The 22,500-nt window shown below is 42.0% G+C and overlaps 2 protein-coding genes and 1 long non-coding RNA gene across 4 annotated transcripts in view; all 3 read right to left on the reverse strand.

The window, feature by feature from the left end:
• Window positions 1-1,689, reverse strand: part of LOC126984576 (uncharacterized) — a 1,720-nt gene extending 31 nt beyond the window's left edge. Inside the window, exons 1-2 of the long non-coding RNA XR_007737098.1 lie at window positions 1,464-1,689; window positions 1-1,300 (exon numbers count right to left, since the gene is read on the reverse strand). The exon at window positions 1-1,300 is cut by the window's left edge and continues 31 nt beyond it. This is a non-coding gene — a long non-coding RNA (uncharacterized LOC126984576). The remainder of the gene's footprint in view (window positions 1,301-1,463) is intronic.
• The window catches only part of LOC126984575 (serine/threonine-protein kinase H1 homolog), a 22,077-nt gene extending 19,483 nt beyond the window's left edge, over window positions 1-2,594 (reverse strand). The window contains exon 1 of one of the 2 annotated variants that reach the window (XM_050838317.1): window positions 1,711-2,594. In XM_050838317.1, coding sequence (XP_050694274.1) covers window positions 1,711-2,375 — 665 coding nt within the window. In that variant the 5' untranslated portion in view covers window positions 2,376-2,594. The remainder of the gene's footprint in view (window positions 1-1,710) is intronic. The other variant, XM_050838318.1, reaches the window with a different exon arrangement.
• Window positions 2,595-8,776: 6,182 nt separating this feature from the next.
• LOC126984336 (mucin-19-like) overlaps window positions 8,777-22,500 on the reverse strand; it is an 84,160-nt gene continuing 70,436 nt past the window's right edge. The window contains exons 17-24 of the mRNA XM_050837948.1: window positions 21,788-22,350; window positions 20,889-21,198; window positions 19,623-19,906; window positions 19,200-19,349; window positions 18,866-19,058; window positions 18,530-18,708; window positions 17,699-17,865; window positions 8,777-9,841 (exon numbers count right to left, since the gene is read on the reverse strand). Coding sequence (XP_050693905.1) covers window positions 9,735-9,841; window positions 17,699-17,865; window positions 18,530-18,708; window positions 18,866-19,058; window positions 19,200-19,349; window positions 19,623-19,906; window positions 20,889-21,198; window positions 21,788-22,350 — 1,953 coding nt within the window. The 3' untranslated portion in view covers window positions 8,777-9,734. The remainder of the gene's footprint in view (window positions 9,842-17,698; window positions 17,866-18,529; window positions 18,709-18,865; window positions 19,059-19,199; window positions 19,350-19,622; window positions 19,907-20,888; window positions 21,199-21,787; window positions 22,351-22,500) is intronic.

Genomic DNA, 22,500 nt, shown 5'->3' on the forward strand with positions numbered 1-22,500 from the left:
TTCCATATATTTCCATACAAACACATATTCTCCTTTCTTCTATCTCTTTTTCATTTATCTCATTTTCCAATTTCCACATCCACAATATCCTCTCTTCTTCCTCTTCCTCCTCCTTTCATCATCTTCTTTTCCTTCTATTCCTTTCTATTCACATTTCCATCATCTCTTCTTCCTCGTCTCCCTTTCTAAACACATTATTATTCTTTCCTTGTTTAGTCTCCCTTTCCAAAAACGCAAACATGGTCTTGGTCTCGGTCTTGGTTCGGGAGGGAGTGACTGTTTACATAGTTACATACATACATTATTATTATTATTATTATTTTATTTTTCCCTTCACACACACACATACTGATACTCTTGTCCTCTTTTCTCTCAATTTATCTTCTCTTTCTCTTATTCCTTTCCCTCCCATACACGTTATTTATCATTCTTCCTTTTCACCACATTTTATTTCTCTCGTCCTCTTCCATTTCTCTTTTATTTATTTCCTTTTCACACACATTATTACCTACTCTTATTCTTTCCTCCTTTTCCACACACATTCATCGATATTCCTGCTCTCTTTCCTCCCTTTATCTCATTTTCCTTATGTTCCTTTCCTTTGTACATACGATATTATTTTCACTTTTTCCTTTCCTTCCTTCTCCACACACATTCATCGTTATTTCTGGTCTTGTTCCTCAGTTATTCCCCTATTCCTTCTTCCTTGACACACACACACACACATACACACACACACACACACACACACACAATCTTCTTCCTCTCCTTACAAACACAAACACACCATGCAATACTTCTGTTCTCTCTCCTTCCTTTCCACACACACACACACACACACACACACACACACACACACACATACACCATCATCATCATCACCATTACAAGCACAAACACACCAATACTTCTGTTCTCTCTCCTTCCTTTCCACACACAAACACATTATTACTTTCTCGTCTTCCTCTCTTCCTTACAAACACAAACACACATACACACCAATATTCCTGTTCTCTCTCCTCCCTTTACCTTCCTTTCCACACAAACACATCATTACTTCCTCGTCTCCTTTTCCTCCTTACAAACACACCAATACTGTTCTCTCCTATTATCTTCCTTTCCACACAAACACATTACTTCCTCGTCTTCTTTTCCTCCTTACAAACACACCAATACTGTTCTCTCCTTTTATCTTCCTTTCCACACAAACACATTACTTCCTCGTCTTCTTTTCCTCCTTACAAACACACCAATACTGTTCTCTCCTTTTATCTTCCTTTCCTCACAAACACATTACTTCCTCGTCTTCTTTTCCTCCTTACAAACACACCAATACTGTTCTCTCCTTTTATCTTCCTTTCCACACAAACACATCATTACTTCCTCGTCTTCTTTTCCTCCTTACAAACACACCAATACTGTTCTCTCCTTTTATCTTCCTTTCCACACAAACACATTATTACCTCGTCTTCTTTTCCGCCTTACAAACACACCAATACTGTTCTCTCCTTTTATCTTCCTTTCCACACAAACACATTACTTCCTCGTCTTCTTTTCCTCCTTACAAACACACCAATACTGTTCTCTCCTTTTATCTTCCTTTCCACACACAAACACATTATTACTTTCTCGTCTTCCTCTCCTCCTTACACACACACACACACACACACACACACACACACACACATACACACAACCCCCCATACTTACCCTCTCGCATGCGCCAACCCGAAATCCACAATCATGAGCCTGGAGTCTGCCCCGGGGTGATAGAAGAGCACATTGTCCGGCTTGAGGTCCCGGTGTGTGATGCCAAGGGAGTGTAGATACTTGACCCCCTCCAGAATCATCCTTAGCACCCTGACCGCCTCCCTCTCACTACAAGCTCGTCTCTCTAGTATCCTCTCCATTAGGCTCCCCCCCGTGGCTAACTCCATCACCATGTACATTTTATCCGTGTTTTCAAAGACCTCCACGAGTTTGATGATATACGGGCATTTAACGCGCCTGAGTACGGCCAGTTCTGCTTCAAAGGCTTCACGACCCTCGTTCGAATCGTATATCTTGATGGCGTAAGGCTTCTTGGTCTGTCTATTTTCAACCCAGACGACGGAGGTGAAGCTTCCTTTCCCCATGGTCCCTTTGAGCTCGTACTTGGCCGTCACGCGAGGGTCGTACTTGATTTTTAACTTTGATTTCTTCGTCGTGCTCGTGGTTGCGTCATCGCCCGAGCCTCCCCCTCCCCCTCCCCCGCCTCCTCCTCCCCGCCCTTCGAAGTCCTGTTTTTCCGCATTAAACACGTCCAGGCTGCACACGAACTTAATGTCGCCCTCCGTTATGGCCTCGATGGTCTTCTTGCTCTCTATGCACCCCATCACGACAGGAGAACGGGCGGCATTATGCGGGGTTCCTCGGGGCCGCGCGAGCACTGATTGCACGTCCTCCCCGCGTGACTGACCGAGCTAGACTGACTCATGCCCCGCCCCGCTGCCCCCGCCCCGCCCCGCTACCCCGCCTTGGCACTGGGGGGCACTGGGGGGAAACGGGGGAGCTTACATCTGTCAAAAGCACCATTATGTCCTTATTTTCACGCACACACACCATTGTAAGTCTTCCTGTGGTCATATACCTCTCCAAAACCAGTTATTACGAGGGGTAGCTTGTCTAAGAAGGTGTGTTTATCATAATTTTACGTGTTTTCAAGCTGTACGTCTGTCAAAAGTAGTATTATCTCCTTATTTTGACACACACACCATTGTAAGTCTTCCTGTGGCCATATTCCTCTCTAAAACAAGTTATCACGAGGGGTAGCTTGTCTAAGAAGGTGTGTTTATCATAATTTTACGTGTTTTCAAGCTGTACGTCTGTCAAAAGAAGTATTATATCCTTATTTTGTCCTACATACACCATTCTAAGTCTTCCTGTATCTATATTCCTCTGTACAGCCAATTATCAACACGGGTAACTTGTCTAGGGTGTGGTTATCATAATTTAACATACTTTCCAGCTGTTCGTCTGTCAAAAGCACTATCACAGCCTTATTTTGGCCTACATACACCATTCTAAGTCTTCCTGTGTCTATATTCCTCTGTACAGCCAATTATCAACACGGTAGCTTGTCTAGGGTGTGGTTATCATAATTTAGCATACTTTCCAGCTGTACGTCTGTCAAAAGCACTATCACAGCCTTATTTTGTCCTACATACACCATTCTAAGTCTTCCTGTGTCTATATTCCTCTAAACACAATTAAAACGGGTAGCTTGTCTAGGGTGTAGTTATCATAATTTAGCATACTTTCCAGCTGTACGTCTGTCAAAAGCACTATCATAACCTTATTTTGGCCTACACACACCATTCTAAGTCTTCCTGTATCTATATTCCTCTGTACAGCCAATTATTAAAACGGGTAGCTTGTCTTGGGTGTGGTTATCAAAATTTAGCATACTTTCCAGCTGTTCGTGTCAAAAGAAGTACTATCATAACCTTATTTTGGCCTACATACACCATTCTAAGTCTTCCTGTATCTATATTCCTCTGTACAGCCAATTATCAACACGGGTAAATTGTCTAGGGTGTGGTTATCATAATTTAACATACTTTACAGGTGTTCGTCTGTCAAAAGCACTATCATAACCTTATTTTGGCCTACATACACCATTCTAAATCTTCCTGTATCTATATTCCTCTCTATCAGTCATTATTAAGACGAGAAAACCACTTATGGAAAATTTATTCACCCTATTGCTACGTATTTCCCTATGAGAACCATCACACATCCTTCTAAGTCACTCCTAAGCCATAGTCGTCGTAATAATTAAAAGATAAACCGAATAAACAATGTAGGGAAGAGTTTTATATCATATTTCTACCTGTTTTCCTTTTTCTCTTCCTATTATAACCCTTACTGAGTCCCTTAACACCGTATTCACCGTCCAAGATTATTAAAAGTAAGATAGATAGATAGATGGATAGATACAGAGAGAGAGAGAGAGAGGAGGGGACAGGTCGCGCCTAACCGCCCCCCATCTCTCCTGTCCCATCCTCAAATCATAATTAAATGTCCCCGTAAGTTAATAATTCGTTGGGGCAGCTCACCCCCGCCCCGCCCCGCCCCCGATACACCGAACACCATTATATCGAGACCCCGCTACTACTGCTACTACTACTACTACTACTACTACAACTACTGTCACTACTACTATTTCTACTACTACTACTACTACTACTACTACTACTTCTACTACTACAACAACAACAACAACTACTATTACTACTACTACTAATGCCACTACTACTACTACTACTACTAATACTACAACCACTACTGCTACCAAACACAACAACCAACACACAAATAACTAAATAAATAAATAAATACCATCAACATATCACAAACAGCATTCACAAAAGGATGAACAAAACCCTCGTAGCTGGAGTTAAGCTTTTATAAACCGTTTACATATAGTTCGTGTTATTTACAGATATATCACTTGTCTGTTGGGCTTAGTAATAATAATAATCCATAACTATAATCCTTTTTTAAGACTTATATTGGCATTCGCGCGTCAGGCGTGGAAGAGACAGACAGACAGACAGACACGGAAATAATAATAATAATAACAACACCTTTTTATATAATGCAGGGAATGTGGAATGGTTAATTTTATTTGTTTATTTATTTATTTTCAAAGGGAGGCATGAAGCTAACGTGGACTGGACATATTAGTGTTTTTTTATGCTAACACGAAAGCTACATCGTTGGCAATGGCGGGAAATGAAGAAGGAAGGGAAGGGAAGGGAAGGGAAGGAAAGGAAGGGCAGGAGGGAAAGGAAAGGGAAGGTCGAGAGATGAAAGGGAGGGAAAGGGTAGGAAAGAGAAGGAAAGAAAGAAGGAAGGGAAGGGAAGGGAAGGGAGGGAAAGGAAAGGAAAGGGAAGGAGGAGATGAAAGGGAGGGAAAGGGTAGGAAAGAGGGAAAGGAAGGAAAGGGAGGGAAAAAGAAGAAGGGAGGGAAAAGGAAGGGAGAGAGGGAGGGTAGGAAAAGGGCGGGAAGGGAAGGGAAAGGGAGGAAAACTAAATATTTTGAATTCCTTTGAAAAATCGATTTGGTGGTGAAGGAAGAGAAGAAAGGAAAGGAAAGGGAGGAAGAAAAGGAAGAACAAATATTCTGAAATCGTTAGAAATATCGATCTGGCGTAAAGAAAAGGAAGGGAGGGGAAAAGAAGGGAAAGAGGGAAGGAAAGGCAGGAAGGAGTGTAAATATTTGAAATCCGTAGAAAACTCGATAAAAATTCTTAAGCTTACTAGACAGCTCTGTACATTGCGGCGACACACTCAGAGATTCATGGCGGGAGGGAGCCTAGCGATAAACTTTTGGCGAGAAATTCTTGGCGGGAAATTATCTTGGTTCTTCTCTCTGGCTAGTTATTATTACCATTATCATCGTTATTACTAGTACGCTTACACTCTTTCTTAATCATTAGGGTTATTATTATTATTACTATTATTATTATGATTATATTTGCGGGGTTAATTTTGCTTTTTTAAACGTTCAAGCGAGAGCATACCGTGTGTGTGTGTGTGTGTGTGTGTGTGTGTGTTGCCTAGCCGCTGTTTTGATATAGAAGGACGGAAGATAGTAGTAGTAGTAGTAGTAGTAGTAGTAGAGGGTGGAGAGAGAGAGAGAATCAACTAAAAATTAAAACAAATACAAAATTGAGTATAAAAATGGAATGTCAACCATCACCATCATCATCATCATCACATGTTAGTCCTCAGTCGCCTCCTACAAGCTAATGGAATGCTTCAGAAGTCCATGCTGAAGTGTTCGCTGGCTGGTGGCGTGTGTGTGGGGGTGTGCGCGTTTGTTTTGTTTACTTTTAGCGGATAAACAAACGACGACTAACACGACTCGAGTCCGCCGCGCCAACGGGATCACAAAACACAGCAGCCTCAGAGGGATTGTAACACGTACACACACACGCACACATACATACATACACGCGTTAAACATACACACGAAGGGATGGCAACGTTAACACAGCAGCAGCTTATCCTCGTTAATAAAACACGTCCCTAAAAACACCATTTCCACGAACATTGAGCTCAGAAATGGGGTAAAAAATGGGGAAAAACGGAAAATAGCGAAAATAGGTCCGTAGATTTCCTATTTTTCCGCTATTATTAGTTTTTTGTTTAGTAAATGCACCAAGTTCGTTCTATATCACACGTCTTTCCATATTTTCGTTAAGCTTAAAATTTGAATATAAGAGTTTCTGCATATATATCTCACACACAAAGCCATTTTTCTCTATTTTCTATTTCCATTTCCTTCTATTTTGTTCTGTGTAATCCATCAATTTCTTGCTGTGTGTCTTTTTCAATTTCCTTCTTATCTTAAGCTTACAAGTTGGGTAAATAGTCACTTTCAGCACATATATCTCACTAGTTTGAAGTTTATTTATATTTGTTTTCTAATTTCTACATCTCACACGTCTTTCTAATTTCTCACATTGCCTTAACTTCAGTAATTAGATGAAAATGGTAAGTTTATATGTATGTCTCACGCATTTCCCATTTTCTTTACTCCTGTCTACTTACATCCTTTTTTTTTCATGGATAAATGCACCAAGTTATCAAAATTACACGTCTTTTCAATATCCCACACTATCTTATGGTTAGAAACTGAGTCAGTCTCTGTATATATATCTTAAACTCTTCCATTTTCCTTGTTTACTTTTTTGTCCACCTTTCAATTTCTATCTATATCACAAGTCTTTTCAATTTTCTTCGTTATCTTAGGCTTAGAAATTAGAGATGAGAGTCAGTTTATGTATATTTGTCTCTCTCACCAATTTCCACTTTCCTTATTTTCTATTTTTCTATTCGTTTTTCTACCGTTTAATTCATCTATCTCAAGTCTTTATAGTTTTTCACATAATCTTCATCTTCGCAAAATTGGATAAAATAGGCAAGTTTCTATATCTCCATCTTGCCTATTTCAGCTTTTTTTCACATTTTTCCATTTTCACTTATTTTCTATTTCATTTCAACATTCTTTCCTGCTTCTCCGTTCCCATATCTTCTATTTCTTTCAACTTTCTTTCCTGTTTTTCTATTTGATATCTTTTCTATTCCATTTTAATTTTATTTCCTTCTTTTCCGTCCCCATTTCTTTTATATTCCATTTCAAATTCACCTTTTTTTTCATCTCAATTTTTTTTATATTCCATTTCAAATTTAACTTTTTTTCATCCCCATTTCTTTTATATTCCATTTCAACTTTTTCCTTCTTTTCCATTCCCATTTCTCTTATATTCCATTTCAAATTCAACTTTTTTTTATCCCAATTTCTTTTTATATTCCATTTCAACTTTCTTCACTTTTTCTTCCATTGCCATTTCTTTAATTTTTCAACTTTCTTTAACTTTTTTCCAAGACTTTCATATTCCATTTCAACTTTCTGAACTGTTTTGTCCATTCCCATTTCTTCTTTTAAAATTCCTTCCACTTTTTCTCCATTTCCATTTCTTTACCATTTCTCTCACACACTCGACACGTAGCATAGCGGAATGATAAACAAACATACAAACAAACAGGCAAACAAACAAACACAAACACTAGCACATCTTCCCTTCAATCCTCGCACACAAACCATGCACAAACATCCCCATTTCCACCCATCAACACCTATTTCCAATGATACGGTGAGCTTGGGAAATTGGGAAATGGGAAGAAACAACACCATCTCCACCAACATCACCACCATTTCCAAACCCATTCCAACCCCCACTACCCATTTCCACATAGACAGTAAGTTTGGGAAATGGGGAAATGGGAAGCAACACCATACATAACACCATCTCCACCACCATATCATCACCATCACCACCATCTACAAACCCATTTCAACCCCCACTACCCATTTCAACGTAGACAGTAAGCTTGGGAAATGGGGAAATGGGAAGCAACAACACCATACATAACACCATTTCCAACCACTATCATCATCATCATCATCAGTATCACCACCATCTCCAAACCCATTCCAACCCCACTACCCATTTCCACATAGACAGTAAGCTTGGGAAATGGGGAAATGGGAAGCAACAACACCATACAAACCACCATTTCCAACCATCATCACCATCACCATCACCACCATCTCCAAACCCATTCCAACCCCCACTACCCATTTCAACGTAGACTAAGCTTGGGAAATGGGGAAATGGGAAGCAACAACACCATACATAACACCATTTCCAACCACTATCATCATCATCATCATCATCATCACCACCATCTCCAAACCCATTTCAACTCCCACTACCCATTTCCACGTAGAGTGTGACCTTGGGAAATGGGGAAATAGGCAGCAACAACACCATACAAACCACCATTTCCAATCACCATCATCTCCAAAGCACTCCCATCTCCCTTTCCCATTTCCACGGTTAGAGTGAGCTTGGGAAATGGGGAAATGGGCAGCAACAACACCATACATAACACCATTTCCACCACCATCATCACCATCACCACCATCTCCAAAGCACTCCGCAACAACACCATACATAACACCATTTCCACCACCATCATCACCATCACCACCATCTCCAAAGCACTCCCATCTCCCTTTCCCATTTCCACGGTTAGAGTGAACTTGGGAAATGGGGAAATGGGGCAGCAACAACACCATCATCACCATTTCCAAAGCACTCCCATCTCCCTTCCCCATTTCCACGTGAACAGTGAGCTTGAGAAATGGTGATGTACACACACACACACACACACACACACACACACACACACACACACACACAGAGTAACATTTAGAATAGCACCTCCTATTTCATTTTTTTAATTTTTTTTTATTAATATTATGTTTTCATTTGGTTGAGTTCAAGTTGTAAGTTTTTTTTTCATGTTTATTGTTTATTTGATGTAGTTTTATTTTATTTTATTCTCTTTGTTGCTTTTTCTGGTTCGTTTTTTGTCATATCTTCTTTTTTTCTTTATCTTCGTTTTCTTTTTCAATATCTTTCTTTTTGTTGGTCATTCGTTAATATTTAAGTCTCCCATTATTTATCTTTTCCGTCTATCTCCGTTTTCTTTCTTCTAATTTCTTCCTGTTAATTTTTCTTCTTCCTTATATTAATTTTACCCTTCCTACATATTCACAATCATCATCATCATTTTTCTTTATCTACTTAATTTCTTCCTTTTCTTCTTTATTTGCTTCCATTTTTCTTCCTCTATCAATTTTATTTTATTTTTCTTTCTTCTTTCCTATTTTTCTTCATCTTATTCTTCTTCTCTTTCTATTTCTTCCTCTTCTTCTTCCTCTTTTATTTTTTATTTTTTCCTCTTCTGTTTCTTCTTTCTCATCTTCCTCTTCTATTTTTTTTCTTCTTTTTCCTCTTCTATTTCTTCTTCTTCTTCTTCTTCTTCTATTTTTCTTCTTCTTCCTCTTCTATTTTTTCTTCTTCTTTTTCCTCTTCTATTTCTCTTCTTCTTCCTCTTCTATTTTATCTTCTTCTTTTTCCTCTACTATTTCTTCTTCTTCTTCTTCCTCTTCTATTTCTTCTTCTTCTTCTTCCTCTTCTATTTCTTCTTCTTCCTCTTCTATTCCTTCTTCTTCTTCTTCAATTTCTCACATCTCCCATTTTTCAACAACGAAGAAGGGAAGAAGGGAAGGGAAGGGAAGGGGGGTTGGCGGGAAGGGGGGGGAGGGGGGGTTAGTAGTCACTCTCCCCCCAGTCCGCACCCCCTCCTCTCCCCCCCCTCCCTTCGTCATCATCGTCATCATCATCATCATCAACGCAAATCATCACTCGGTCAATTACTGTGGAAGAAAACGGAGGAAAAAAGGGGTTACTATATTATTCTGTTCTCTCTCTCTCTCTCTCTCTCTCTCTCTCTCTCTCTCTCTCTCTCACACACACACACACACAATTACAAAGTCGGAAAAATGTAAAAAAAAAAAAATAATGATTAAGATAAAATATTCGACAAATCTTTTTTTTTTACTTCACTAAAAAAAAAAATACTCCTGGTAAATTTTTTTTCTCCCTTTCCTTCTTTCTTTCTTTTTTTTCTTTCGTTCTCTTCCTTTTCTTTTTTTTTTCTTTCACGCCAAAAATATCTTAAAAATCTAAAATGCTTTCTTAACTTACATTTTTTCTTTTGTTTGTTTGTTTATTTGTGTGTGTGTGTGTGTGTGTGTGTGTGTGTGTGTGTGTGTGTCCATATATACGTGCACACAAACAGACTGAAGACTTACACACACACACACTCTCTCTCTCTCTCTCTCTCTCTCTCTCTCTCTCTCTCTCTCTCATACAAAAACAACAATAGCAAGAACAAGAATAACATCAACATCAACCATAACAATAATAATAATAATAATAATAATAATAATAATAGTAATAATGGTACTAGGCTAACATCACGTCCTCAGATCGTTAATAAAAATACTAAACTAATACTATATAATTACATGCATATAATAATTGGCTGGGGGGGGGCTATCAGGGGGCTATCGAGGGGGGGGGGACTGAGGGGGCGGGGGGGGGCTTAATTATCTGGTCCATCGAGATAATTAATGATACGAAAATAAAATAAAATAAATAATAATAATAATAATAATAATAATAATAACAAAAAGAACAGAAACGGGAAAATAGAATAAAATATAAATAATAATAAATAAAAAAAACAGTAAAGGTAAAAAAGAGATAAGAAATAATTGATAAAGATGAGAAAAATAAATAAATAAAAAGATACAAAGGAAATGGGAACTTTAAAATTGTTGAAAAAATGAGAAAAAAATAAATATATGTAAAGATGTGTGTGTGTGTGTGTGTGTGTGTGTGTGTGTGTGTGTGTGTGAGAGAGAGAGAGAGAGAGAGAGAGAGAGAGAGAGATACCAAACAATAATGACAAAAACAACAACAATAATAATAATAATAATAATAATAATAATAATAATAATAATAGTAATAATAATAATAATAATAATAGCATAAGCCGGTGATGGGGGAGGGGGGGGGGGAGGGGGGGGAGCCGCAGTGGTCCTCTGGCGGCGGTGGCGAGAGAGAGAGAGAGAGAGAGAGAGAGAGAGAGAGAGAGAGAGAGAGAGAGAGAGAGAGATAGCATTACAATAAGATATAAGACAACAAGATAAGCAAAAGGAAACAAGAATAAAGATACAAGAAAAGAAAGTAAAGAAAAAAACAAATAAGAAAGAGAGAAAAAAAAACAAGATAAAAAGACGATGAAGAAAAAGAAAGAAACGAGAGATAACAGGAAAGATAAGGAAGATAAAAAGGAAGACGAGTAAACAAGATAATTGATAAGATAAGTAAAGTAAAGCGTTTCTCACCCATTAACATCCCAAGATAGTGTTGTTTCACCCAGGGCTGGAGAGAGAGAGAGAGAGAGAGAGAGAGAGAGAGAGAGAGAGAGAGAGAAACCCGTTAGTCAAAATGATCACAGTCACCCCGTCAACTACAGTGGAGATATTGCGAACTAATCTTTACGCTCTCTACCATTCCTCACGATGCCAAAGGTCTCATAAGCGACAAGACACACCACTCGCGGGAAAATGTCATCGGTCGGCGGCGGAAGATTCTCGCCCGACTAACCTTCTGGAGAGTGTTGGAGTAAAGCCCCGTTCACACTGTGCCGCCTCTGGGCCACGACAACCCAGCGACTTTTCCATTTGACAAGTTGGTTCCCACGCTCCAAGAAGGAGGGGGGGGAGGGGAGGTATTATTGGGGTCTTGGTGTCTTGCCGACTGTCTGGGACATTCGGCCAACTAGTAGCCAGCATGTCGTGCTAACCCTCACGACTCCAGACTCCCGTCACGACGTCGGCGCTGTATTCGGCAACAGTCTCAAGACCTCTTTCAAGACATGCCCGACCCTTTCACATCAACAGTCCAGTGGTGGAATTCCATTTTTTTTAAGAACAGGTTCTCTCACTCCAAGGCTCGCTAACAACAGGTTCTTATAAGTAAATGGTGTTCATGGGGGATAAATTGGGAACCCCTGATTTAAGCTAACAGAAACAGCCGGTTCTCGGGATTAAAGAAATTCCAAGAACAAGTTCTTGCGAACCGGCTGAATCCCATCACTGATCAACACCCAAGGCCTCGTGTACCCTAGAGTCGTGGGTTGTCGTGGCCCAGAGTCGGCACAGAGTGACCGGGGCTTGACCCGCACGGTGACCCGACACGGTGCAGTATTACACCCTCGCTTTAACGAACCAATGACAGGGAAGGGAGTGACGGTATATCCGATAACCGAAGTTTTGGTTTATAACGAACTTTGGTCGTTATATGACAGGCCGGTAATTTCGGTAGATTTTTGGGGGGTCTAGAGGGCATCACAGGTCCATGAGAGGGGAGGGGGGGAGGCGAGCACAGCCACTATGCGCAGATGAGGAAGTTTTTTGAAAAATAAACACATTTAGGGGCATTTTGAGGCCGACATCTAAAACTTTAGGGGGCTACAGTCCCTCCAGCCCCCTCCAAAAATTATGGCCCTGCATGAGCTGAAAGTTCGCTGTGTTCGACAATTTCCGTACATAGCAAAGCTTGTCCATTGTATTAGATGAAAGTTCGTGTATCCTTACGTCCATGCAGCCGCCACAAACGCTACACACACACCGGGAATTACAACAATAATCACACGCTGGTCGCTGCGTCACGCTGGCCGACGCCCGGGTGTAACTTAACGCATCTACGCGGCACGCTCGCCCGCCGCCCACACACAACGTTGCCAGATAATCGTACTCAGCCGATTATATTTCCCGACTTCCTACCCCAAACTGTCTTCTGGGCTCCAATAACGAAACTAATTTATAGTTATCGTTAAAAGAGTTAGATTCTGATGTTTCTTGGCAATAGTTAGGCGTCAGAAACCGGTAAATACTATGCTCTGAGTATGACAATCTGGCAACAGTGCCCACACAGCCCCGCGGCCACCGACCTTGTTCGGCCGAGCCCCGCACACACCGGAGGAAAAAAAGTTCGCTAAAGCCGAAATTCGTTACACCGAGGTCCGTGAAGCGAAGGTTTACTGTAACTCCAACCTTCTGCAGAGGGTTGGCGTTACGGGCCTGTCTTCCAGCACCGTCACCGTCACAATGGCAGGCCTCACCATTTATGAGATTTTTGCTGTCATCGTTGCTACAATTTATTTTCTTTAATAATGAAGCTAGCTAACTATTTTACTCGTACCTATATATGACCTCAAAGGAACTCAACACAGCTAGTTAACTACGTATTTTACTATTTTTTACTACTACTGTTTGCTATCGTGTTGACTATCACAATGCTTCATCACTTATTTTCCAATGGGTGACTATTTCTAAGGGGCAATCTATGTAACTATTCTATTAGCATATTTGTTTCCCTATTACTATTAGCTACTATTTACTGGGTTACCATTTTCATAGGCTACTATTTCCATACGTCACCATTCTTCATATTTATATTTCAAGGGTGACTATTTCTCCTAAGGGTCTAACTAGCTATTCATTCCCCCTTAGGCTATTACTGCTATTTCCTAAGGGGCAAGGCAAGTGTTCCTTCTAGTTAACAAATAATAACACATTCAGCTAAGGATTCAATTTCCCATAACTCTACTTTTAGCTACTTAAGGCTTTTGTTAATGTATTGTTTGCCCTTTGCTGTAAACACGTAAATAAACAAAACATCAAATTACTTTCTTCTATATTTTTTTTTCGTTTTTTGCTGTGAAAAAATATAAATAAGTCAAATGTCTGAGATGGGTTTTGTGTACGAGTCTTGACGAACGTTTGTGGTTGGTGACGTTTGTTATGGTAAAGGTTAATTTGCGAACGTTTGTTATTGATAAGGATTGGTTTTGTGAACGCATGTAGCTATTGGTGAACGTTTGTTATGGTAAAGGTTAATTTGCGAACGTTTGTTATTGATAAGGATTGGTTTTGTGAACGCATGTAGCTATTGGTGAACGTTTGTTATGGCAAAGATTAAATTTGTGAACGTTTATTATTGATAAGGATAAGTTTTGTGAACGTATGTATTGGTGAACGTTTGTTATGGTAAAGATTAAATTTGTGAACGTTTGTTATTGAAAAGGATTGGTTTTGTGAATGTTTGTATTGGTGAACGTTTCTTGATGGTAAAGATTAAATTTGTGAACGTTTGTTATTGAAAAGGATTGGTTTTGTGAACGTTTGTATTGGTGAACATTTGTGGTTGATAACGTTTGTATTTGTGAACGTTTGTGATTGATAACGTTTGTATTGCTGAACGTTTGTGGTTGATAACGTTTGTGGTTGATAACGTTTGTATTTGTGAACGTTTGTGGTTGATAACGTTTGTATTTGTGAACGTTTGTGATTGAAACGTTAGTATTTGTGAACGTTTGTGGTTGATAATGTTTGTATTTGTGAACGTTTGTGATTGATAACGTTTGTATTTGTGAACGTTTGTGATTGATAACGTTTGTATTTGTGAACGTTTGTGATTGATAACGTTTGTATTTGTGAACGTTTGTGATTGATAACATTTGTATTGCTGAACGTTTGTGATTGATAACGTTTGTATTTGTGAACGTTTGTGGTTGATAATGTTTGTATTTGTGAACGTTTGTGATTGATAACGTTTGTATTTGTGAACGTTTGTGGTTGATAACGTTTGTATTTGTGAACGTTTGTGGTTGATAATGTTTGTATTTGTGAACGTTTGTGATTGATAACGTTTGTATTTGTGAACGTTTGTGGTTGATAACGTTTGTATTTGTGAACGTTTGTGTTTGATAATGTTTGTATTTGTGAACGTTTGTGATTGATAACGTTTGTATTTGTGAACGTTTGTGGTTGATAACGTTTGTATTTGTGAACGTTTGTGGTTGATAATGTTTGTATTTGTGAACGTTTGTGATTGATAACGTTTGTATTTGTGAACGTTTGTGGTTGATAATGTTTGTATTTGTGAACGTTTGTGATTGATAACGTTAGTATTTGTGAACGTTTGTGATTGATAACGTTTGTATTTGTGAACGTTTGTGATTGATAACGTTTGTATTTGTGAACGTTTGTGGTTGATAACGTTTGTATTTGTGAACGTTTGTGATTGATAACGTTTGTATTTGTGAACGTTTGTGGTTGATAACGTTTGTATTTGTGAACGTTTGTGGTTGATAACGTTTGTATTTCTGAACGTTTGTGATTGATAACGTTTGTATTTGTGAACGTTTGTGGTTGATAACGTTTGTATTTGTGAACGTTTGTGGTTGATAATGTTTGTATTTGTGAACGTTTGTGATTGATAACGTTTGTATTTGTGAACGTTTGTGATTGATAACGTTTGTATTTGTGAACGTTTGTAGTTGATAACGTTTGTATTTGTGAACGTTTGTGATTGATAACGTTTGTGTTTGTGAACGTTTGTGATTGATAACGTTTGTGTTTGTGAACGTTTGTGATTGATAACGTTTGTGTTTGTGAACGTTTGTGATTGATAACGTTTGTGATTGATAACGTTTGTGATTGATAACGTTTGTGTTTGTGAACGTTTGTGATTGATAACGTTTGTGTTTGTGAACGTTTGTGATTGATAACGTTTGTATTTGTGAACGTTTGTGATTGATAACGTTTGTGATTGATAACGTTTGTGATTGATAACGTTTGTATTTGTGAACGTTTGTGATTGATAACGTTTGTATTTGTGAACGTTTGTGATTGATAACGTTTGTATTTGTGAACGTTTGTGATTGATAACGTTTGTGATTGATAACGTTTGTGATTGATAACGTTTGTGATTGATAACGTTTGTGATTGATAACGTTTGTATTTGTGAACGTTTGTGATTGATAACGTTTGTGATTGATAACGTTTGTATTTGTGAACGTTTGTGATTGATAACGTTTGTATTTGTGAACGTTTGTGATTGATAACGTTTGTATTTGTGAACGTTTGTGATTGATAACGTTTGTATTTGTGAACGTTTGTGATTGATAACGTTTGTGATTGATAACGTTTGTGATTGATAACGTTTGTGATTGATAACGTTTGTGATTGATAACGTTTGTATTTGTGAACGTTTGTGATTGATAACGTTTGTGATTGATAACGTTTGTATTTGTGAACGTTTGTGATTGATAACGTTTGTATTTGTGAACGTTTGTGATTGATAACGTTTGTGATTGATAACGTTTGTGATTGATAACGTTTGTGATTGATAACGTTTGTGATTGATAACGTTTGTGATTGATAACGTTTGTGATTGATAACGTTTGTGATTGATAACGTTTGTGATTGATAACGTTTGTATTTGTGAACGTTTGTGATTGATAACGTTTGTGATTGATAACGTTTGTATTTGTGAACGTTTGTGATTGATAACGTTTGTATTTGTGAACGTTTGTGATTGATAACGTTTGTATTGCTGAACGTTTGTGGCTGATAACGTTTGTATTTGTGAACGTTTGTGATTGATAACGTTTGTATGTGAACGTTTGTATTTGTGAACGTGTATTGGTGAGTTCTATCTTTCTCTCCTCTCCTTTAATTCATCCACCTCTCCTCTCCTTCCCTCCTTTATTCACCATTTCTCTTCTCCCTTTCATTTATTTACCATTCCTTTCCTTTCTTCTTCCTTTCACTTCACTCTTCCTCTTCCTCCCTTATCTCCTTCTTTTCACCTTTCTTTCCTTCCTCTCTTTTCTTCCTTCTCTCCTTTCTCTCTTCCTTCCTTTTCTTCATCCTTCCTTTCCTCCCTCCTTCCTTCCTTCCTCCTTTCCTTCATTTCCTCCCTCCTTCTCTTCTTCCTCCTTTCCTTCCTTTCCTCCTCCCTCCTTCCTTCTTTCTTTCCATTCCTCCCTCCTTCCTCCTGTCCTTCCTTTCCTCCCTCCTTCCTTCCTTCCTTTCCTTCCTTTCCTCCCTCCTTCCTTCCTATCCTTCCTCCTTCCTCCACACACACACACACACACACACACACAAACAATACATGGCAGCTTTTTATACATACTTAAAATACAGGAAGTTATGCACACCACTGCTTTTGTACACAAGGGCGAGGTATACATACTGACTTGCATACATACGCACACACATACATACACACATGCACATGACCACGTACATACACACACACAGATGCACAATATACGTACATACAGCCTTGCCAATTTGGGTAGTTATGTATGAATTGAAAACATACATACATACACACATACATACATATATTCATTTTCCATTATACACTGTCATATACTTTTGTTTAGAATATACATACATGCTTTCTCTCTCTCTCTCTCTCTCTCTCTCTGACACATTTTTTTCTCTATCTTTCTTTCTTTCATTTTATTCCATCTCTTTTTTCTTTTAACTATCTTCACATTCGTCTCTCTCTCTCTCTCTCTCTCTCTCTCTCTCTCTCTCTCTCTCTCTCTCTCTCTCACACAAACAGACACACACCTCTCCTTCTCCTCCTCCTATCTATCTATCCATCTATCTCTTCTATCTTTCTCTCTCTCTCTCTCTCTCTCTCTCTCTCTCTCTCTCTCTCTCTCTCTCACTATCCTCCTATCTATCTATCTATCTATCTTTTCATCAACAATTCTTTCTTTCCTTCAAAACTTAACATACAAACTCTCTCTCTCCCCCCCCTCCCCTCCCTCCCCTCCCCTCCCCTTCCCCCCTCACCTTCAAGAGCGTGTTCAATCTTCTTCAGGTTCCGCAAGATCCCCGCCAGCTCCCGAGAGGTGGACCGGCCGCCACCGCCACCCCCTGTCAGCTGGTCACTCTCGCTCAGGTGGGCCAGGACTTCCTCTAATAGGGCTGCCCTGTCGCCCTCCTCATCGTACTGTGACCTGGGGGGAAAGTGGAGGAGGTGGAGGGGGGTTAGAGGGAGGTGGTGGAGGAGGTGGTGGAGGTGGATAGGATGGGATGGGAATGTATTTCAAATATCATACAACCTTCTTTCCCTTCATCTATCTCCTCTCCTTCCTTTCCCATTCTCCCTTCTCTCATTTTTCCCTCCATTTTCTCCTTCCTTCCTTCCTTCCTTTCCTTTCTTCTCTTGTTCTTCTCTTTTCTTCCTTTCTCCCTTCTCCTCTTCCTTCCCTCCTTTCCTCCTTTTATCCAGTTTCCTTCCTTCCTTTAATTCATTTACCTCTCCTTCCCTCCCTTCTCTCCTTCCTTTCTTCCTTCATTTCCTCAGTTTTTCCCATCCTTTCCTTCCTTTTCTTTTCCTTTTCCTCCCTTACCTTTCCTTCCTTTCCTCCCTTCCCTCCAATCCTTCCTTTCTTTCCTCTCTTCCTTCCAATCCTTTCTTCCTTCCCTCCAATCCTTCCTTCCTTCCCTTCCTTTCCTCCAATCCTTCCTCTCTTCCCTCCAATTCTTCCTTTCCTCCCTTCCCTCTCTCCCCTCCTTCCTTCCTTTCCTCCCTTCCCTCCAATCCTTCCTCCCTTCCCTCCAATCCTTCCTCCCTTCCCTCCCCCAGCCCCCCCTATACCCCCACCCCAACACACTCACTTCAACTTCTGCAGGAGAGTCTCGGAGGTGGTGCGCACTTTGACGGACAGAGAGTGAATGGTGGAGATGACCAGGTTGTCCAGCGCCTCCATCTTGGCCTTGGAGCGGGAGGACACCAGGCCGCGGGTGCTGCTGATGGGTGAGCGCTTGCCCTCGCTGCCCGACTCATCCAGCGAGGTCTGACGGGTGAGGACGGTTCAGAAAAATACCACATACGCCACAAACTTGAGAATAGGCACCATAACTTTTTTTTTTTTTCACGGTAAACATCTCAAGGGGGGAAAAAAAAAGGAAAAGAAGGAAAACAATAATGAATGAAAGCCCGCCATGACCTACCTTCCGAGTGGGCGATGTGACTTGACCCTCCCCATCGTCCGACATGGCGTAGGAGGAGCGTCGGGCCCGGGCGACAGAGGTGAGGGAGTTGGGCTGGTGGGCGGGGGACGTGGTGTGGGGGGAACACAGCTGGTGGGGGGAGGTGGGGGAACGGCGGAGGGGGGAGCAGTGGGGACAGGGTGGGGGCTGCTGTGTGTGTGGGGAGGGGAGAGAGAGAGAATTAGTATTAACAAGACGATGGTTATATAGATTCAAATTCCATGAAATAACAGTAAAAATAATAATAATAAGAGAGAGAGAGAGAGAGAGAGAGAGAGAGAGAGCACACCGTCACCCCCTCACCTCCTCCTCCAGTGAGTACGGCCCCTCGTCCTCGCTGGGGTAGAGGTGGTGGGGCCGGGGCCTGGGCCAGCGCCCCGCCCCGGACGCCCCCATGCCCTCCGTGCCGTGGAAGGAGGCCGAGCGCAGCAGGGAGGCGGGGGGGCTGGGGGGAAGGGGGGAGAAGGGGGGGGGGGTTAGTTATTGATTCGGGGTGTAATTATTGGTATATTATTTGTTTGCATAATTACTACTACTACTACTACTACTACTACTACCAATACTACACACACACACACACACACACACACACACACACACACGCACACAATCTTATTCAAATCTATTCTAATCTATTTAGTTTTTTTTTTTTTTTTGGCCTTTGAGCTAATTCATTTACCGTAAACACACACACACACACACACACACACACACACACCTGGGAGAACGATCCACACCACCTCCACCTCCTCCTCCTCCTCCACTTCCGCCCTTCTCCACGCCCCTCTTGTCAGTCACTTTCTTCCGCCCCTCCGCTGCTGCCTTCATGGGGTCGTAATTCTTCCGTCGCTTCCAGTTCTGAAAGTCCACCTCCTTCGCGGACAAGGTGGAGTTTGAGCGAGGGGCTGCGACGCCTCTCCGCCTGCCTCCTCCGCCTACTCCTCCTCCGATGCTTCCTTCCTTCTGAATGCTGCTAGCGCGTGACGGAGACTTGGAGACAGCCTGGGAGTGGGGGAGAAGGGGCGGGTGATTTTAATGGTAAAGAGGTAGATTGGGAGATGTCTGAAAACAGTTGTGGCGATAAGGTGTGGGTAGAAACTTCATGATGCAAAGGGTGAAGGAAAACACAAGATATAGAAGTGATGATGAGTGCGAGGAGGAGGAGGAGGAGGAGGAGGAAAAGTTGGAAAGTTTCGTTCAGTCGGCGCAACATCTGTGGTCATATGCCGGAGAGAGACAGAAGGGGAAGGAATTATAGGAGAAAGGAACAGACCCCAGGAGACGGGACACAACCCCCGATTAATACCTGGTACCCATTCTCTGCTAGGAGGAGGAGGAGGAGGAGGAGGAAAAGTTGGAAAGTTTCGTTCAGTCGGCGCAACATCTGTGGTCATATGCCGGAGAGAGACAGAAGGGGAAGGAATTGTAAAGGAACAGACCATTCTCTGCTAGGAGGAGGAGGAGGAGGAGGAGGGAAAGTTGGAAAGCCTGTTCAGTCGGCGCAACATCTGTGGTCATATACCGGAGAGAGACAGAAGGGGAAGGAATTATAGGAGAAAGGAACAGACCCCAGGAGATGGGACACAACCCCCGATTAATACCTGGTACCCATTCACTGCTAGGAGGAGGAGAAGGAGGAGGAGGAGGAGGAGGAGGAGAAGAGAGAGAGGAAGAGGAAATGTGTGTGTACTCAGATTACATTTACTTAACTAACTATTGCATATATTTCACTATTTTTCTTCCTCTTTTTCCTCTTCTTTTTCTTCTTATTATTATTATCATTATTATTATTGAATGTTTATGTATTTCACAACAATGCAAAGTAATGAACTGTAGGTAAAATCTCTCTCTCTCTCTCTCTCTCTCTCTCTCTCTCTCTCTCGTTAACACACTTTTAGGCTTTTCAACACTCACACACACTCCTAAATGCTACCCCAATCCCCCTCCCCCCCAACCCCAGACCCCACACAACCCCAATACTCACCGAAGTCGACCCAGACCGCGGCAACCTCAGGCTAAACCGTCCACCATCGCCACGACTAAAATCAGCATTGGCGTTCGTACTCCTCGGGGCGGCAGGGAGCGAAGACTGTCCGTGCCCCGCCCCGCTGATGCCAACCCCGCGCTGCCCCACGCCCACCTGGCTCTTGCTGTGGCCCAGGGGGAGTTTCCGAACCCCTGTGAGGCTCCCGGCACTTGAGGGTCTGATGGTGGCCTTCTTCTTGTCTATGGGGGAGGGCGGCTTGACGGGCTGGGTCTGGGTGTCATCGCAGCCCAGTCTGGCGCGACGCAGGCTGTGGGGGGAGAAGAGGTGGGGGGGGTTAGTGTGTGGTGGTGGAAGAGGAGGAGGAGGAAGAGGAGGAGGAGGTAGTGTTTGGAGGAAGAGGAGGAGATGGTGTTAAGAGGAAAAGTTGGAAAGTTTGGTTTAGTCGGCGCGACATCTGTGGTCATATGCCGGAGAGAGACAGAAGGGGAAGGAATTATAGGAGAAAGGAACAGACCCCAGGAGACGGGACACAACCCCCGATTAATACCTGGTACCCATTCTCTGCTAGGAGGAGGAGGAGGAGGAGGAAAAGTTGGAAAGTTTCGTTTAGTCGGCGCAACATCTGTGGTCATATGCCGGAGAGAGACAGAAGGGGAAGGAATTATAGGAGAAAGGAACAGACCCCAGGAGACGGGACACAACCCCCGATTAATACCTGGTACCCATTCACTGCTGGGTGGTCAGGGCCGTAGGGTATCGGAAAAGGAGGAGGAGGGTTGCAGTTATAAGAAGGAAAGGGAAAAAAAAATTATCGAAAAAGCGTTGCCAGAAAAAAAAAAAAAAAAAAAAAAAAAATCCCAATCAGTGTTACCAGCAAAAACACAACACCCTCTTACCTGAACGCCCTATTGAACTTGAGCGGCGGGTTGTTCTCCACGTTCTTCTTCGCCACGCCCGCACCCACACTGCCCCCCGCGCCCAGACCGTCACTCCCATCACTGCTGCTGTCCGAGGCCGTCCCATCGTCCCGTCCGAGATACCCATCGTAGGCCCCATCCGACACATTTGACCTCTCTCTTCTGAACCCTTTTCTGACCACCTCCTGCGTGTCTGACCCTGAGGTGCCCAAGGGTCGTCGAGGGCTGGGGGCTTGTGGGGGGGTACGCGCGCCAATGCTACCCCCGTCAATCCCAACGAGTCTTAGCCTAGCCTTAAGCTGCGTTCCGATGTGCGAGAGGCGTTCGTCCTCTTGCGTGGGGTAGGATGTGCTTGTGTCGATGTCTGAGTCGCCCCCTGAGTCGTGCGATTCAAAGGAGCTGCCCCGGAGTGCCACCCCGGTCTGCGCCGCCCCGACACGAGCCTGAAGGGAGGTGACAAGGCGCTCAGTGTGGCGAAGGAAGTCCCGGCTGCTGTCTCGCTCGTCCGTTGAGGTGTCCAGTATGGGGTGGTGGAGATGGTGCTGTGGGGGGACAGGGAGGAAGAGAGGAAGGGCGGGAAGGGTAGGAAGAGAAAAAAGGGGAAAGAAGAAGGGAAAGGAAGGGATGGGGAGATAGAATACGGAAGGAAAAGGAATGGAAAGGAAAGGAAGGGGAGAGAGAAAGGATTGGGA

Source organism: Eriocheir sinensis, chromosome 57 (genome assembly GCF_024679095.1).
Source record: "Eriocheir sinensis breed Jianghai 21 chromosome 57, ASM2467909v1, whole genome shotgun sequence".
Classification (NCBI taxonomy): domain Eukaryota; kingdom Metazoa; phylum Arthropoda; class Malacostraca; order Decapoda; family Varunidae; genus Eriocheir; species Eriocheir sinensis.